Source organism: Colletotrichum higginsianum, chromosome 1, assembly GCF_001672515.1.
Source record: "Colletotrichum higginsianum IMI 349063 chromosome 1, whole genome shotgun sequence".
NCBI lineage: Eukaryota > Fungi > Ascomycota > Sordariomycetes > Glomerellales > Glomerellaceae > Colletotrichum > Colletotrichum higginsianum.
The window spans coordinates 3,347,869-3,366,724 of NC_030954.1; the positions used below are offsets into that span (position 1 = coordinate 3,347,869).

At 56.3% G+C, this 18,856-nt stretch overlaps 4 protein-coding genes across 4 annotated transcripts; 1 reads left to right on the forward strand and 3 right to left on the reverse strand.

The window, feature by feature from the left end:
• Positions 1–173: 173 nt before the first annotated feature.
• Positions 174–3,295, reverse strand: CH63R_01012 (Fungal specific transcription factor; the record flags this gene model as incomplete). Its single annotated transcript, XM_018295987.1, has 3 exons — positions 174–287; positions 350–2,347; positions 2,468–3,295. The coding sequence occupies 3 exons, from the start codon at positions 3,293–3,295 to the stop codon at positions 174–176; spliced, it is 2,940 nt and encodes a 979-aa protein (XP_018164349.1).
• Positions 3,296–7,043: 3,748 nt separating this feature from the next.
• On the reverse strand, positions 7,044–9,080 carry CH63R_01013 (Fungal specific transcription factor domain containing protein; the record flags this gene model as incomplete). Its single annotated transcript, XM_018295988.1, has 1 exon — positions 7,044–9,080. The coding sequence occupies one exon, from the start codon at positions 9,078–9,080 to the stop codon at positions 7,044–7,046; it is 2,037 nt and encodes a 678-aa protein (XP_018164350.1).
• Positions 9,081–9,626: 546 nt separating this feature from the next.
• On the forward strand, positions 9,627–10,930 carry CH63R_01014 (Uroporphyrinogen decarboxylase; the record flags this gene model as incomplete). The annotated part of the gene is made up of 4 exons (XM_018295989.1): positions 9,627–9,653; positions 9,729–9,770; positions 9,796–10,783; positions 10,857–10,930. The coding sequence occupies 4 exons, from the start codon at positions 9,627–9,629 to the stop codon at positions 10,928–10,930; spliced, it is 1,131 nt and encodes a 376-aa protein (XP_018164351.1).
• A 1,178-nt stretch (positions 10,931–12,108) lies between these two features.
• Positions 12,109–12,623, reverse strand: CH63R_01015 (uncharacterized protein; the record flags this gene model as incomplete). The annotated part of the gene is made up of 2 exons (XM_018295990.1): positions 12,109–12,340; positions 12,436–12,623. 2 exons carry the CDS (start codon positions 12,621–12,623, stop codon positions 12,109–12,111), a joined length of 420 nt encoding a protein of 139 aa, XP_018164352.1.
• Between the last annotated feature and the right edge of the window lie 6,233 nt (positions 12,624–18,856).

Below are 18,856 nucleotides of genomic sequence, written 5' to 3' on the forward strand. Positions count from 1 at the left end.
GTAACACATTCACACATATATACCAAACCACACAACGTATAGCCATGATATCACAGATATGTTGCGCTGCCGCCGCGGGCGCACACAGCCCGTCAACGTCTAACAATGCTCAAACACACACGCACACGCAAACAGAATCACATAGAGAGGCCAGCCAACTACGTGATTCCAAATCATCTCTGCACCCAGTGATAACCGTTCATCAGCCCAAGAGATGGGTCGTTGAAGCCAGAGATGTTGAGTTCGCCAGTGTTGGGGTCGTGAGGGAATAGGTTGTTGATGATGTCCTAGAGTCGCTACAGTTAGAATTTGGCAGCCGGGTTCGCAACCAGGGACGAAACAAACTCACCCAGTCCACACCCTCGAGAGAGTTCATCATGTTCACCGGTTGCGATGGCCTGTGTCCGCCGATGCTGGCACCGTCGCTGATACTCTCCGGGCTGTCGGCATTCACGGGCGGCATGCTCCATATAGCCTCCCCGTTGGAAACGCCCGCGAAGACGATACCCGGAGGCGGACCGCCCATCTGAGAATTCGGCGATGCCATTCCGGGGGATCCCATGCCGCTCATTGGGGAATGCTGCTGCTGCTGTTGTTGAGTGCCACCGCTCATGCCTGGCTCCGTCTTGAAGCCCATCTGCACGTCCTGTGCATTGTAGTGCTGAGGCGGCGGCTGTAGGCCAGCGCTGTCGTTCTTGCCCCCGACAGCATTTCTGCTCGGCGCCGCCCGCGACGTGCCTGTCGGCGCACGCATTTTGCGCATGCCTTGGTACGTCTGCATCTTGCCCATAATTTCACCCAGTATTTGCAGTCCCTTGATCTCGGGTGGCAGAGTTCGGTCTGTTTTGAAAACGTAATCCAAGCAGGCCCAGATACGGTGCGCTTCCTGGTTCTGCGGTCGATAGTATATTTCCGTTGCCAGGAGCAGAGCAATCTGATACTGCTGGTAAGCACCGAGGTACCATGACCATTCGTGGAATAATTGGTCGGTGTCAAGCTGAATGGAGATCTCCACGATCATTATACCTGACGTGATCAAGAGGTTGTTCAGTCTGTGAGTCATGGGGCTACCAGCGTTCGCATAGTAGGGATGAAGGATCATGGCATGGAGCCGGTAGAGAAGCAGATTCATCACAAGCTTGGCGTATCGCTGGATCGGTATCGTACCATCGAGGAAGTGGTCGTACTTTTCAACCATGCGTCGCCTGAAGTTTTCAATCTTTGTGAGAACAGCAGTCAGTGTGGTTCGTCGACTTTCGAGCCTGCGGCGGTCCAGCCAGATTATTCTCATCATCTCGTTGCACTCAAACCGAATGAGAGATGGCAACGTCGATGTAAAATGCTCGGCTGGCTCAGGGGACGGGCCGGCGGCGTAAAGATCGTTCTCTTCGCAATTGAGCGGAAGCTTCGTGTCGTAATCTTCTCTCCTGATGGCCGGTCTCGGACCTTGTGCTTCACAGGTGCGGATGTCAAGGAAGCACAATTGATGCCAGATGAGCCTCCGAACGTGGGTGTCCAAGGGGTTTAGTCCGTAGGTTTCTCCATCTCTGTGCAGTCCCATACACTCGGCCATTCTCACGGCAGCGCCTACCAGTACGGAGTGGGCTCGGGAAACCTCAGCTCTGCAGAGGGGAAGCTTGGTCAAAAAGTCAGCAATGGACAGAATCATTAAGGGAGACACAAATCTCACCATGTACATGATGAAAGCCTGCATTGTCTCGACTCTCGTCGTACGGAGAAAATTGGCCTTGCCCAGCGCCCTTTCGGTATCGGTCTTCATCCGCTCAATCAGATTGGCCTTGGTGACGCCGAATAATTCTCTGACCGTTGCATCGTCCATGCTGACGGCAGCACTGAACCAGGCCGCAAACATGATGGCCTGCGTAGAGGCACGAGGCTCAATGTTATTGTATACCTCATCCCAGAAATTCCGGTACTCGTTTTCAAATGATGGCCGATGAACACACCGCGCGACGGGATGAACCGCTTGGAAGTACTGCTGGGTAAGACGGTCTGCCGCTTCCTTTTGGGGTAGCCTCCTGTCTAGCGACAAGGCTTCGGATGTGTGGCCGAAGAAAAAGCCGCTCGAGGGGGGGATGTAAGATTCGCCTGGTCTGAGAAAGTCGGGGATTGAGTCGTTGGAGCTTCCGCTGATGACGGACATGGAATCCATGCCGGGTGGTGGGCCGGTGTAACCGGGATACCCAGGTGGCGGCCCACCACGGGGCGGGCCGCCTCGTCCGGCCCCGCCCATGCCCCTACCGCCCATCATACCCATCATTCCGCCCATGGCGCCACCAGAAGATGGTCCGCCAGGACCACCCTGACCAGATATACCTGCCGAGATCTGACTATCGCGTTAGAAGAGAGTCACTCCGGGAGTATTAAACAGACGTTGGGGCGCTCCGGAGTGAGCCGAACAAAACAGGCAAGAAAGTTGGTAAATGAATAAAAGTGTAATATGTACCTCTTCGGCTATCCTTGGCCTGGACAGGCCGCCGATCCGTTCTGTGATTCGCATACGACCAACTTGGACTCCCAGGTCAATGAGATCGTCGGTTCCGTCCGCGTCCTCCTCGTATGTCACATCCAGAGCCGTCATGTCGGTAGGCTCGAGATCCCGCTCCTCGGCGAAGTCATCCTCAACATCATCAGCGAGGATAGCTTGCTGCATGGCGGCACGGGACGTGGTTTTGGCGACATCGCGCTCCAACTGGCGCTCGAGGGAGCCGACCTTTTCCTTAATCTCGGTCAGGCGCAATTGGCTTGCCTCATCAAGCTTGGGGCTAAGGTAGACGCAGTCGCGGGAGAACTTCATGCAGTTGACGCATGGTTGAGACTTGTTGCACTTGAGCTTGCGTCGGCGGCACTCGAGGCACGATGTGATCATGCGCATGCGCCTTCTGATGGGCTTGGTGGAGGGACTGGGAGCTCCCGAGACCGAAGCAGCGGGGGAAACAGGACCGGCGGGCGGAGCAGGCCTGCCGTGCGGCACGGACGAGGTGGCCGAGCCAGGAGATTGACCAGCGGGTATGAAGTCCGAGTTGGGCAGGACGCGCGGGCTCGTCATGGAGGGGCCTTGTGCGGAGGGGCTCAAGGGATTCATCGGGTAATACTGTGGCTGACCGTGGGGTGAGTGTGCGGGTGTCTGTAAGTGCGAGTGAGTGTGATGGTAAGCGGCGTGAGCGTGGTGGTCAATGGGATGGGCCGAGTAGACGGCACCACCAGGCCCGGCGGCGGCGGCGGCGGCGGCAGCGGCATGACGTGCAGCGGAAGAATAGTGACCTGAGTCCATTTGATGGTTGGAAGTTGCACGGCGTCAGATCTCGGATTTCTTGTCAGTGGCCGAGCGCCTGGAAAAGGAGGGTGATATGAATGCCTGTTAAGTCGGGAGTGGAAGCAAACACAACAGTCATTCGTTGAGGAGAGTCGAGGACGTGGTCCAAAGAGAATAGAAACTGGGAACGGTCGAGGATCACCTGGGCTTTCCGGGGGGGTTACGGACGTAAAAAAGGACCTGGTCTGTGGTGGATGCAGGACAGGAGGGGCACTGGTGGGCGGCAATATGTTAGAGGAGGGGGCGGGACATGCAAGAGAGTTGATTTTAGTCTGGCGTGTTGGTGAAGGAGGGGTATCCTGGAAAGAGAAGAAGGTGGTGGTGGTGGTGGTGGTGGTGGTGGTGGTGCAGGTTGAGTGGACGAGCAGGCGAGCGCACGACTAAGGGGAGCGAGGGGAGGACAGGTCGGGAGTGGGCGCATGGATGCCTATGTAAGTGATGATGCACCCGTTCAGATATCGCGTTCTGAGGCCTGTCCGGTAGAAGTGTAGCAAGGCCGGTGTATGCCCAATCAGGATTGGATCGAGCTTGAATCCGTTCTGTACGCCGTCCTAGGTCGGTATTCAACAACGAACGGAGGTAAGGTAAGGCGAATGGAGAATGGAGAAAAAGAGAGAGAGAGAAAGAGAGAGAGAGAAAGAGAGAGAGAGAGAGAGAGAGGGTGGGGCGTGGGCGTGTTGGTGACCCGAGGAGAAAAAGGGACAAACGGGGGGGTGGGGGGTGACGGGGGAAACATAAACAAAAAGAGAAGAAGAAAAGACAGACTTGGTAGAGACACAGGCAAATCACAATTGGGCAAAAGTAGATAGAACAGAGCAGAAAGAGACGAAAGACGAGACGAACGAAGCTGGCGATGGGCCAAGTGGTGTGGGTGTGGGGAACAGAGGAGGATAAGCAGAGAGTGCAGAGAACGAGGTTTCTAACGTGGTGCCATGTACAAGATACTTCAGCTGGAGGGGGGGGTGGGGGATGGGAGAGGGGGGAAGGATGGACCCCTCGTGCTTTCCCGCTGCCGCGACCACATCACCGCCATACGGGTGTGTGCCAACGGAACAGGCGAGACCACGCCGACAGGCTCGCGGATGGGGTCCGCTGCAGGTACCGGGTACTTCCGGATGCGGGAGGTCATCTTGAGGGTTACGTCTGCACACCGCCCACCCACCCCTGGGCTACTTTCCCTCTGCCTAAGACACACCTCCCCGTTCGGAATGGCGCCGTTCCAACATCACGCAACATCCCGCGACTGCCTGCGACTCTTCTTCGTTAATCTTTGGCCGACACGCTTCTGCTTCAAGCCGCATTCCTTCACCCTCCCATTTATCTCCAGGTAGACCAGAGGTGTACCCATCTCGCCGCGTGCCTTGCGCTTTTGCTACCCCAAATCTGGCCATCACGAATTCTAGCTGCAACCTGAAAGCCCCGGGCTCGTCGTAGGCTCGGCCGGTTCTGGCGGACTGCTGGCCTGCCCCGCCCTGCTTGGCCTTGCTTAGCTGCCGAGTCGCTGGCGCCGGCACGTTCAACCAGCACCCGTTGTGTAGTTAGGTTGTGCCCGTCATGTGCTGTGCTGTGCTGTCTAAAAAATGCCCTGGGCACCACATGCCATTGTGGCCCATGGTCGCGTCCTATCCCGTCCCGTCTTGGGGAGGGGCGGCGTCTGTCTCGTCTGTGTCTTTGGATGAAGAGAAGCGAGCCGTGTCAAAGTTTCACAAGTTCACAACATGCAGGGTTTCTATGGATTTGGTCTTCATTGGCGGTCATCAAATGCAAATACCCTATGCAGTCACTACCAGTGGCCTAAGCCTAGTCATTCTCTGTTCGTACATATGATGCAGACGCCATCCAAGTGGGCAGGCAGGCAGGCAGTGTGTAATTGACTAGGCCCTGGAGCAAGAACTAATGTCGTCTCAACGGGGGGCGACGGCACAATGTCGGTCGACTTTGATGTCATGAACCGCGGGCCGAACGTCGACCGCGCCCCCTGACTGGCCCATGGCCCCTTTCCCCATAGTCCTTTCTTTTCCGCTACTTGTCTTTCGCTGCATGCAATTCCAAAAGACGAGATGGAAGGAGAAGGCCAGTTGCCAGTAGCCAGTTGCGAGCTGCTTCGGCCGAATGACCCCAAGATTTCCATCATCTCCTAATCGCCGCCACTTGCTGTTGAGCTAAATCTCTGTGACAATTGAACAGAACACCCTGCGATCCAACAGCAGTCGCCCCGGATACATATCTCCATTGGGCTGGACATTGTCTTGACTGATGTACTTGGCGCCCCTTCTCATTTCAAGACCCTCCGCAGTGTCTAAAACCTAACAAACAATGGGGCCGCTTCCATCAGTCTTCCACGCATTCCAGACCTCTCTTCCCAGTCGTCCCCATTGCCATCCGCCCCCGGCAGCACGAACTGGGAGCCTCAAATGGGCACGCCAAGTCACCCAAACAACCCAAAAGCAGCTCCCAGCAGCTTGCCATCCAAAATAGTAATTGCCCGAGACTTCCGGTCGCCGGCCGCCAATGCCAAATCTCTTGCTTTCTTTCACCTAGATAGGTAGTTTATTTCATTTCCTTCTGATTCCTGCCCCGCCGCATTTGAAGCCCTCTCTCTAATGTAAGGTACACGGCATGACATTACACACCTTCGCCCCTCCCCCTTCTCTTCACCGCCACCCTACTACCTTTTGATCAATGGTCGCTACATGGCATCGTCGTTTTGGTAAGTGACCGCGAATGGGATTCCGTTTGGCAGAAACTCCGCAGTTGTCCACACGCCAAGAAACACGTGGAAAACCCGCCCGCCGAATATTCCACTGAGGCCACAGATACCCTTAAGCACTACGCTACGCTATGCTATGCTATGCTATGCTACGGTGACCCCCTCCCTCCCTGTCTCATCAGCTTTCGGACAAAGAACGTTCCGACCACGCCTCCCGAGAAATGGCACCTCATCCGGACGCATGCGGTTCTGGGTCGGCTTACCCCGTCACCTCGAACTCGCCTTCGGACCCGGCCGAGGAAATAGCCCCGTAACCAAACCCACTGAGAACGCGGGAATCCCTCCCACACTGCTCGTGGCAAGACCAAGGTCAAAGACAAAAAAAAGGAGCTCCTGCGGGTTCGAAACACACCAAACCATTGCAGAACTGCTCCATTGATGGGCCCCGAAGCCTCATCCGTGCCGCCCGCCTTTGCTGCCCTGTACATCTCTCTTGTCTCACACATCAACAATCGACATCCCCCCTTCAAGCTGCTGACGAAAAAGAGTGGTACACCTGACTGCCACTCACCAAAACTACACAATCTAGCAACCAAGACAGATGGAGGAAAAAAACTAGCCTTTTTTCCTCTGTTTTTTTTTATATCTAAGCGTCTCTTTTGGTCAGTATCAAAGGTACGCGGCTAAGTAAGCTCTCATGGAGTCTAAATTATAGATTACGTAGGGAGATGGGAAAGACCCGATTGTTAGAGGGCATATGGATGGATGGGAGGCTTGTCTGTGTGTATCACTTGCCCTCCCTTACACCCCCACCCCGCCCTGCCCCTCAAGCTATGGATCAGCAGGGCTAAAACTTGATGTCCCAGGCTTCTCGGTCTTGCCGTCTCACATTCGAGTCACACCTTTTCTTTCACGCCTTGTTCAAGGATCAAGGACAGCATGGCTTCATGTTGCATGCGTGTTTGTGCTCCATTCTCTAACGAGACTTCGTGAAATTCACTCTAGAGCCCGCTGGTTGGCTTGCTGCTGCGCCTTCAGGTACAGCTCATTGTTGGCCGTTCTCCACCGCTGCAGCACTTGGGTGACGACCCGTCGCTCTTCGGGTCCCTGGTATCGCTCTATAAGGTTCAAGAACCAGGCTAGACGACGGGTCCGTCCGAACTCGCCCCTCTTCAACTCCCGAGTGACCACAGACATGATTGCCACGAGAACCTTGTTCGAAAGCGCGATCCCGTTCCCGCAGAGCCAGCCGACGCATAGGCACACATTCCGGTGGGCCATGGCGTCTGTCAAGTGACGCGCCTGCGAGAACCAAACTGCCATGTCCTCCATCAACTTCGTCCTCCTCGTCAGCAGCGATGGCCCCATCGGTCCCTTGAAACTCCTCCCCACGCTGCCATCGATCACCATCCAGACATCGCGAGGCATGATAGACTCGTCTTCAATCATGGCTTGGACGTAGTGCGTCCAAGCTGTCCAATCCCAGATTGACCCGAGGCATGCGTCCAACTTGGCCGTGTTGCTATCGAGAAGGAAGAATATCTCGAGCGCCGTGCCGTGGTCGCAACTAGCCATGGCCAGGTGCTTGAAAGGCAGAATCGGTAGCGTTTCCATGGCCTCGTAGTAGCTTCGTACCGAAGCCATGAGCTCATCCTCGCGACCGAGCCGTCTCAACGACTTGAATAAGCTCATCAAGAGCCCCACATGGTTCTTGTCCCTATTCCCCGCGGGCACCAAATCGCAAATGTGGATGCTGAGCAAAGCAAGACTCCATTCAGCATGGTTGGAAGAATCGTGATCCCACGCCGCCTCGATAGATGTGAGGCCGTGCAGGTATCCGCGACTAGCCCATTGTTGAATGAGAAGTCGGCTGAGATCTCGGCCGATGAGGCTTGACACTTCCCGGTCAAAGTAGGCGGACCTGACGCATGCGTCTAAAAGGTAGTCGGTATCAACCAACGGCATGTGTGCTAAGGTCTGCAACCAAAGAAAGCGAAGCTTTTGGCGGGTTTCCTCCTCAAAGACCGCCAAACCTTGGTATACGGCACTCTCAATCTCCTCGAGCAGCACGCCGTGGCCGATAGGCGACAGGCGGCGGAGCGCTGCGCCAATGTCCGCGGCCCGCCCTCGCTCCGTTGAGTGAGACGCAGCTAGCCTCTGCACTGCCGCAATGATGCCCTCGTGGGCATCGTTGACGTACTGGGGAGGCATTGTATCGAGAGTAGTCTGAAACAGAAGAGTCGTCGCGTCACTGGCCGGCAGCTGAGAGATCCGATTCAGCACAAGGTTCCAGAGGCTCGCATCGAACCCCGACGGGCCCAAAACCTCGGAGGATGCGATTCCGTTGACAACGGCCGAAAGAAACATCTCGATAGCTGCGTCGATCACTTCGCCAGCAACACCCGTGTCGATTAAAGACGGCGGGAAGGTTGAAACAGCCATGTCCACGTCCGCGGGATCCAGGAGACCCATGTTTAGATCGTTCTGCAGGCCCCCGATAAAGTTGTAGTATGCCGGGCCGATCGCGTTCGAGGTGGAAGCCGCAACGGCAGCTCGGGCTTTGGCGAGCTGATCGTGGAAGCTGATCTTAGATGGGTTCTCGATTCCAGCTCGATCGGTTTCCACCTGTTTTGGCACGGTACTGTTCGTCCACCATCTCAAGCCCCACGACGCAACAGATTGGCTTCGCTGGCTTCGCTGGCTCCGCAGATCCCTTGTCTCATCCGATGACCGTTTTGTTGGTGGCTGCCATGTCCACTGGCTCAGATCGACCGGGAAGTCAATGGCCCAGGGGGGCAATGTCGGTTGGGTATTCATGTGCAAATCCGTCATCTTCCTCTTGCCCAGCCGCCTCCTGTTCTCCAGTGGGCCGGGCACAGAGCTCGACTTACGCCGCGTGAGCCGTGATACATGGCAGTAGCGCTCGAATGCGCTCGCCAACACGCCGTCCGTGATCCAAATGTTGTCCAAAGGCGTCCGAATCTGTTGCTGGACTGCTCGGCAGCAACGTGCGGTAGGTCGTGACGGCGGCATCTAGAGCGAGTTGCGAAGGTCGGTCGAACGGCAACCCAGGCGACTAGTGATCAATCCTCCGCGATATCTATCAGCCTACGCCATTGTCTGTTGAAGTGTCGAGACTGGTAATGGCAGGCTGCGTCGGGGTCGTTGATTGCCAATTGGCTCGAATTGATTCGATGAGAAGCGGGTTCGGAGCTATTTGGTGAGGCCGTTAGATGGAAAACCGATAATTTGCCAGGGCGGTCGAAAAGAGCTTTGGGGTCGCGGGCCCACCTTCTCAACTTATGGGTACCAATTGTCAAGCCTCGTTGTGGCTGAGTACGCGCAGCTCCGGGCCGGCTACCTCGGCGACCCAGATGCAGGGAACATGCGATCACCATTGGAGGGAGCGTGAATGGGCGGGAAGGGAAGCTTTGGCGGGGTTTTCCAGTAGTCGGACCGCGGGGCATCCTGCACTCACTCATTTGTGCTTCCCGCACCGTCATCTCCAGCATCGGCAATTCGCAACGTTATTCTCACAGCAGGCCGACATTATGGAGTTGACATTTGAACCATTGAAGAATGACCTGCTCCTGCGGGCAGCAAGGGGTAAATTCTCTTCTTCTCCTTGACCCGGAACACTCTGCCCAAGTCTCACGCACATATATGCTAACGCTGAACCAGGCGAGACGGTCGAACGCCCGCCATGCTGGATCATGCGGCAAGGTAACGAGCTCCCCCCAAATACCAGGACATGGAATGCACAAGAAAGAGACAGCGTCCTGACATATTGCGTCGCCGCCGCACTACAGCCGGCCGCTACCTCCCCGAGTACCACGAGGCTAAGGGGAACCGCGACTTCTTTGCCTGCTGCCGTGACCCCGAGGTTGCCAGCACCCTGACCCTGCAGCCGATCGAGCGTTTTGCCGGCCTCCTCGACGCCGCCATCATCTTCTCCGACATCCTCGTCGTGCCCCAGGCCCTCGGCATGACGGTCGAGATGGTCGACAAGAAGGGCCCTCACTTCCCCGACCCGCTCAGCGCCCCCGACGACGGACAGTACGAAAAGGTTCTGGCCAAGTCCGTCGACGTCGCCGCCGAGCTCGACTACGTCTACAAGGCCATCACACTCACCCGCAAGAAGCTCGCCGGCCGCGTGCCACTCATCGGCTTCTGCGGCGCCCCCTGGACCCTCTTCTGCTACATGGTCGAGGGCGGCGGCACCAAGCTCTTCATGCAGAGCAAGAGGTGGATCTACCGCCACCCCGAGGAGTCCAAGAAGCTGCTGCAGAAGATCGCTGAGGTCTGCGTCGAGTACCTCGCCCTGCAGGTCAAGGCCGGCGCCCAGCTCGTCATGGTCTTCGACTCGTGGGCCGGCGAGCTCGGCCCCGAGGCCTTCAAGGAGTTCAGCGAGCCCTACCTGGCCTACATCTCGGCCAACCTGCCCAAGAAGCTCGCCGAGATGAACCTCGAGCGCGTGCCCATGACGGTGTTCCCTAAGGGCGCCTGGCACGCCCTCGACTCCGTCATCGACATTGGCTACGACGTCGTCGGCCTCGACTGGCTCCAGGACCCCGCCGACGCCGTCAAGATCCGCGGCGACAGGCGCATCACCTTCCAGGGTAACGCCGACCCGGGCGTGCTGTACGGCACCCACGAGGCCATGACCAAGGCCGTTGAGGTGATGGTGAAGGGCTTCGGCGGTGGCAAGAAGGGCTGGATTGCCAACCTCGGCCACGGTAAGTTTATTCTACCTGTCCTTGTTACTCTAGGGTATGAGATATGGCGAGCGGTTCGGCTGATATTTACTAGGCATCACCCCCGGTGTCAACCCCGAGGACCTCAGGTTCTACCTGTCGGAGATCCACCGCTTGGCGGGCAACTAACCAGGGAGAAGGTCGACTGTGCAGACTCCGGATGTAGTAAAAAGGCTTGCATTATCAAATGCTCAAACCAAAGACCCATACAGGCGTACAAAATAAAATTGAGGGGTGGATTGGGATGACACAGAATCGACATCTCTCAGATGTCTTGTCAGAGACGGGCGTGGGCATCAGAATATCGCATCAGAATATCGCATCAGAATATCGCATCACAAAAGGAATTCGCCCAGTGGCTCTACCAATGAAAACCCGCAAGGATGGAAATGATGGACAAGATGGAGCAGTCCCGCTATCGTGAGAAGTGAAGCAGTACATTCCGTTGACGTTCCGTGCGATCGAAGCCACCCACAGCTCTGGGTCTCGTCCCTGCAACCGGAAATCAACAGTGAAGACGGACAAGCTGTACCGGACTAGGAATGTTGACGTCCGTTGCCTCGCACTTCCGATGGGTCTCAGTAGGAGTGTCTCGATAAGACAGCAAATGTGAATGACAGAGGGACTAACAAAGGGCGTTGCTGGCCGGGGCGATGTACCGCTCCTTATTGCAGGTACTTGGCGAAAGGAAACATGGTGGTGGCTGGCGTCGGACGCCGGACGAGCACCGGCCCCACCCGGCGCCGGCTGTTCACGATGATGCAATCAACCTCCGCAACAGTCAAATCACAACTTGATCGATCACTTCCTGCAGCTGATTTGCTCCTCTTCGATTGAGCGCCACTGCTACTGTACTGCAGCTTTTGGGTCTGTCTAATTGGGTGAAACGGCGTTCAACTCAGAGCACGACAGCAAGTGCGGAATGATGAAGGAGAGTTTGTAGATTCGGTGGTGTACTTTTCCTTCCCGTCATGGCCTTTATCTCGTTGGAGATGATTATGGTATCAAGAACTTTTTTTCTGTCGTTTCAAATGTTTTCGACCGCAATTCCCTCCTTAAAACGCCCGCCTAGTCGTCACTCAGGCCCTCGCTGAGTGACACATTATTCCCGTATCCATAGTAAACTCCATCGCAAAAAGAGAAAAGAAGGAGAGAAAACACATGCCACAAGACAGCCTCGATGGCTGATACGGTGGCGGCGAGCCAAATACCGCGCCTCTGTGTATGCGAAACGGCGGAAGCGAGACAGACGCCGACGGAGGTACGCCTGGCGTCAAGGGTGACGTGACCGAGGATGGCAATAGAGCTCATGCCTTCTTGGTCAGGTTGCTGAGCCACTGCTTGCCCTTGGCGGCGAGGCTGTTGGTCTTCTCGTCGGGGGACGGGCTCTTGCGCAGCGAGGACTGTTCGTCATCGATGGCGCTGGTGCCCTCGGCCTTGGCCTTCCGGGCAGCAGCCTCCTCCTCGAGAGACCCTTTGAAGACATTGGCTCCTCCCCTGCCATAGTGGGTCGCGCCGCCGCTGTCACGTCGAGGGACACTGCGGGAACGTTGTCAGCTTTGATAATCTCACTCGCTCATGCGCCGTCACCCTACACACCACCCGCGCCTCGGGGAAACCAAGGCAAAACTTACGCCTCAACATCCTGAAGTGCACGCTTGACTGAGGAGTCTCCCTTGACCATGTTTCCGCTACCTCCACGGCCACTGGTTACAACATTTGTCTTCAACGTGGGCGTCTCGAGGTCCTCGGGCGTGAGCTTGGGCGACTTGGACTGGTCAAGGATGTTTCCAGCACCTCCCCTTCCTGTCGATGCAAGCATTGTGGCTGTTTTTATGTTTGACTGTCGTTTGACTGTGCGGATTTGTTCCCCGGCGCGCGAGTCGGTTGTCGTGGGTTGTGAGTGTGACGGGGCCCCGTGGGAGTGTGAGAAAAGACCGCTGTATAATACAGTTTGTATCAGACCGCAACTCGAAGGGGTGCTTGAAATTGCTCCTTTCACTTTGATCTAGGGTATGTGTCGTCTCCGATGTTGGTGTTGCGAGTCGAGCTTGGTGAGCAGCAGATGGATTGGGGGGGTAGAAGGGGCAAGGCAGGTGGACAAAGGACTTAAATAGGGAATGGCAGACAGGCACAGCACACCTCCCAGGCCATTGTTTTTAAGCTTCCAGCTTTTTTTCTGTTAGGGGGGCAAGGATAGGAATTGGCCGCAAGCAGCAGCTATTGCGCGACCTTTCCCAAGTACGGCGCAAAAATCCTTGGCCCTGGCTGACGACGTACCTTGGGCGCGCCAACGAAAGTGATCACAAGGTCGATCAGAGCCTTTCCCTCCCGCCGCTTGGCCTTTGCCTTTTTTTTTTTTTTTTACCTTCGTCTCCACATACGCGCCGTCGGGGGCCAAAAAAGCACGGTCTGGCTGACAGACTGACGCTCGGTCTATCAAGTTGCATGTGCATGTGGACTTTCCAAATTTCTGCAGTGGATACACCAAACCCAAACTAACCACCTAGACCAAGACCAAGATCGCACCGGCAGAGACAGAGAGAGTGAAGGTGGGAGGAAGAAGTATCTGGGGGCAGAAAAGGGCTGGATTCACAGACAATGAGGCCGTCACCCGTTTTGGACGGGAGCTTCGAGACGTTGTGGCCGCGTTGCAACTTTGTTTGGGGAAGAAGCCATGGGGGCGACTCCATTGACAAACTAATACGTAATTAAAACGACGACATCCAGTCGAAAACACCACGCACCCAGGTACGATCAACGAGTCCCCCCCCCCCAAGCCCAAGCACCCTTCTTCTTCTTTTCCATTCCCCCCCCCCAATAGAACCCCCCTTCTCGACCCTCGAGTTTCTGGTCCGTTCTGGCCTTGTCTAGGATAGGCATGGTTCCGGGTGGTGTCATTCCCTGACGCCGGTGTCACTTGATCGCAATCTTGCCAACCGTCCTGTTCTGGCTCATGGCAAACACGCAAAGGGCGGCAGGGATTGTGACATCTCGCCATTGACGACAAAAACAACGTCGTTTGTTGCCTTTGTGTCTGCCCAGGGGGGACTACAAGGCACAGTACCACCAAGAAGACAGGGCTGACTCAAACGTCAATTGACGTCAATCGTTACTGTTAGCAGCGTCAACCTTCGGCAGTGAGCATGTGTAGTCAGCGGTCTCGACTCAGCAGCGAATGGCAAGGCGGACGGCTTACCCCGGATCGCCTGCTTGCTTTTCTTGCCAATGCCCTGTCATGACATGCAGCACAGCTGCGCAATGGAAGTTGGAACTCGGCCACGGCGGCGTCCGATGGGCGTGTGACCGTTCTGCCTGTTTTCTGGCGGCCAACCTGATGGACGCCCTCGTCGTCTCTTGTTCTGACAGATGGAGCCCACGTGAACCAGACTTTTTCGTTCCATGGTAGCAGAGTCGCAAGCGCCGCTTGGCATTGCGCGAATTTCCCTAGCAGCGGAGAAGTAACGACAACGGGGTCCGAGTTGATTTTTCTCCCAAACAGAGTCTTTCGGTTTTAGTTTTATTTGTCCGTACCAGCGTGGTTTTCGTCCACTGGGTCATCTTATTTCCTGCAACTTGAAGACGCCGTGGTGGCTGCGACGAGACAACGCGAAAGCGGTGCTGTATGTCTGCCGCGGGTCTCGGCTCACTCACATAGACCGTCCCAGCTCCCACCTCCCGCCTTGCTACCGGTTGCTGTTATTCAAATGCCCGACACCCCCCGTATTGAACCGTGCATAGAGAGAGCCCCAGTCCGGGTTGAAACTTGCAGACGAAACTGCACCCCGGATTTCCCTAGATATTAACAACGAACGTTGATCATACGTAATAGCGAGCACTCTCGACGGGCACTGGCCAGTCACGGACTCGTGCTTTGACGACTCCTGCCGAGCGCGAGTGAGGAGCCCCGTCAGACAAGCTCGTCGCGCCGACACGGAGAGGCGGCGAAAGGTCCGATGCCGGCTGTCTTGTGACGGGGACGACACCAAGGAAGAGAAAACAAACCCCCTTGGAAAGCCCAAACAATCTTCCCGCCGTCCATGGAACCTTAAAAGGAGATGTAGCCCAGAATGGCTTGTGCCCCAACGGTGATTGGCCCTTCTCGCACGTTTGGCCACCGAGATCTACGCAGCATTAGCAGGAAAAACTAGCTCATATCTTGAACTCTGTCCATGTCCTCTGCTCTGCCGTTATTGCCGTTCTCGGCTCTGCGCCTTCTGTCCTTCTATTCTCCTCGGTAACCGGCGGGCTGCACCCGGTGGTGAACCCCCTTAATGGTTGGTGGGTGGCGCGCATTCGGCAGGATTCTGATCCTTCCTGCCGACGGTCTTCCGATGCTGCTGCAGACGCTTATCCAAACGTTCGGGACGAGGGGGAGGGGACTCGATCCCGCCTCGGGGCCCTGCGGGCGTAGCAAGCAAAATGCATCGAGCCAACCATGGTTCACCAACATCTCTGATTGCTGTTGGCGTTCCTGGCTTTACATTACTGTCTCTGTAGGCAAGAGCGACCAAGACTGGGCGGTCACGATCACATGGCAGAGGCGCATCTCTTATCTCACCTCGCTTTTGTCTCGCCACCGATAGGCACAGCCGATTGCGGAACTCGGCGTGCCCAGTGGGGAAAACAACACGGAGGAGCTGGGCACTCATGTGAACGTCAACCGGACACGGCACCAGCGGCTATCGCTACCTGGCCACACTGGCTCCCATTGTCCATCGAGAGAAACGATTCGCAATCTGTTTTCGAGGGGACCGACTGTCGGCTGATCCAGAATTCCGACATGAATGCCGACGGGGGACTGTCGTGGTGAGGCTGTCTTCACAGTTTGCCCATCGTGGTTGGCCTGACGTCAAATTCACCTTAGACGCGCAAGGGTGAACAATGGCTTGCGAGCGTCTGTCTGCCTGCACTGACAGCGCCTACAAGTTTGCCCTCCCGCGATGGTGGTCGAACTCTTGAACTAGGCACTTTGAAGGTGGGATGAAACTAGGCCGTCCCATCTTCAGACGAAGCCCAAAGACCGGGTGGTGGTAAGTCACCTCGGTTGGATTCGGCGGGCGCCCCCAGCCCGTGCTGGCGTCAGGCGGACTTTGCACTTCATATCTAGTTCACCGGGTGCTCCACAGACGTTGGGCGGCAGGTTGTTCGCAGAGAAAAAGAGAGCAACGTGCGCTTACAAGTTGAACAGGCCGGTAACTCCATTAGAGCCCGCCTGCCATGGTCGACCTGCTCCGGCCTAGCTTCACGTCTATTCGAGGACGTCCGTGAAACAAGTAGAGGACTCTGGCTTGCTCTTCCGAGAGCCGGATGTTGACAGCTTGCACGACGCACCAAATGACAGGACGCAGCAAGGTCTGTGGTTCACCAACATTGTGTTGATGAGGCTGACTTGCTCTCAGAACACCACTGTTGTCGGCCAAGGATCCCCGAGGGCGTAGAGTGAAGGAAGCCTAAAAGAAACCCGAATGCAATGTCCATCGAAAGCGTGATCTACGGCGCGCGATGGCGGGGGTACGATGATGCAACCAGGCAAAGTCAGTCGCCGCTGGGACAACAACTCTTCGTCCCTAGCAGTGATGGAACAAAACGGGTCCGCGGTGGTTTGTTCGACAGACGGAACGTAGCGGTCAGAGGCAGTGCAGCATCTGCTCATATCACAGACAGGGACCCGGCGTGTCTGGTCAGTGGTGACGAAGGCGCGTTGGTGGCCGGCTTTGGAAGCAAATCTTTGCAACTGGGAGATGGGCCTTTCTCCTTGCACACACCAGCGCACTCAGACGTCCGAATCAGGCGGCCTGCTTGTGAGAAAAGTACGGCACCAAGAAAGCGACAGGTAGGGCCAAGGATGCAAGAACAATGCAATGGGCGGGCGCAGTCAGCGCGTAATGTTGAATGTTCTGAGCGAACTGCCTCAGTGGCCAGGCGACGCCCAATCCCAAGACTAGGAGGAGCGGCTGAAATGACAGACGAGGTAAGGGTGGTTTCCTCTTGTTTGAGGTTCCCCGTCGTCCTTTGGTTTGGCACCGAGGGGGTGGTTTGGCACAGAGCACGCGGATATGGTGCGTGTGTCGAGCCGGCTATGCTATGCGTTTGGGTTGCTCATCCGACCAGAGTACCGGGGAACAGATGGCTCTTGGCTGTTTATTGTATGGGATGACGGAGGGCGATGGTCCAGGGGGGTTTTCAGTCAAGATGTCTGGTTTCGGGATGCGTCGAGGAGGACCGAGGCGTGGTTACTTGCAAAGTGACCAAGTGCTAAGTAGCGACTGAGGGCGAGACAATGCTGGGTGATGCCACGCACCGATGGCACCTCTCGTGAAGGCCGCTTTACTGTCTTGGGGGCGTTTATCCATATGTCTTTGGAATGGCAGAGTAGTGTGGAGATACGGATACCATGTCGTGTGCATTGTCGTACACGTAGGCGAGTTGTGCGATCTGCAAAGCAAACTACCTAGGACGGGCGAGGAAATCGGCCTGTCTACCTAGATGGGGGGGTGGGGGGTGGGTGGTTGGTTATTTCACGAATCGACCGACGGTGGGTGCGTTGAGAGGAACAAGGAAAACTACAAAAGGTTTCTTCTGGTTGATGAAGTTTGAGATAGTCCCCGGTGGCGGTCGCACTGGATGTTGGATTGCAAATTCGGACACAGATACAATATCACGGATCAGTCAAGCATCAACTGTCGAGGCATGCCAGGGTGAGCCGATCAGAGGCAGCCCCAATGCGACCCTTGCCTTGGCCCAGTGTTGCCTGCCTCCTTCTGATGCAGCAATGCAGCACAGGACGGCGAAGCACGATGTACGTAACGACGCCCGCCCGGGCCGCCAACCCTCCATCTCCCTCATCACGTCTCCAAAAGTAGGGATGGCAGCGGGCAGGCAACACTCCCGCGGATGGATGGATGTGTCCGTACGAGGCCGAGGTTCTCATTTGTGCACACGGGGCCCGGGAGGGGAGGGGCGTCTCTCAACATTGTTCGTACTGGATGTAGGTAGTCTAGTCGCTAGCACCTATTGTATCCGGCAACGAAGTGTTACAACAGAGGAGTTGAGTCCCTGGGCGGGCAGCACGAGAGGAAGACGAAGAGCAAGAATCGAGTGGCGCACGCTCCCCCGTCAAGGTTGTCCCTTCCCTGCTCCTGCCACAAGAAGAGCAACCAGCCAGCGGCCTTTGGGAGTACCAAAGGCAGGTACCCAAGGCCCCACCGTCCAGCGCCTGGCGAGTGGCGGCCCATGATCCGGTGCGGACACTCCCAGACTGCCAGACTCCAGTGTCGCGCATTGCGCATCTCCCAATACCCACCGCGACCGCAACGCAACGAGGCACGCCGCACAGAGCGGCGGGAAGGCAAACAGGGCGGGCCGGTGCATCCAAAGTCATTCTCCGCCCTTACCTACGAACATTCATAGCTAAGAGCATGGTCACCGGCCGAGAGTTGATACCCATCCCCCCCTTTCTTCGACGGGTCCAAGTCGCCATGCAACGTACTGTGCTTTAGAGGATGGTTGCCACCAGAGATAGGTAGGTAGGTAGATAGGAATCTACTTGCTGAATCTCTCCGTTTGTGTATGTACGTACTTGCATGCAGTGTCTCCGCCCACTCGCTGTGGGACCATAGTAGCTTAGGTATCAGTACACACGGACCACTCGCGCATCCGCCTTTTCTATCTAGGTAGGTAGGTACCTAGGTATCCACCTAACCACCATCCCAGCTGCCAGCTGCCAGTGGTGCCCCCCCCCCCCCATGTATGCGACTCTCAATTGTCGGGTCTGAGTGGCTTGCTTCTCTGCACCATACCTGTACCTTATTCCGTTTCTCCATTGCTTACCTACCTACTCTTTGACGTGCAGGGCTCAAGCGTGCCTGTCCCCGAAACCAAACACCACTGTACTATATGAACCCAGTCCGACCCATCCTCTGCCGGCTCGAATTCCCGTTGATATCATCTTGCCATTCAATTTAGCTCGTCGTTGAAGAAAGGTACCGTTCGATTTCTCCCTGCCCTCCTGCCGCTGCAGCGCAGACACCCGGCTCGTTACGCCGTCTATAT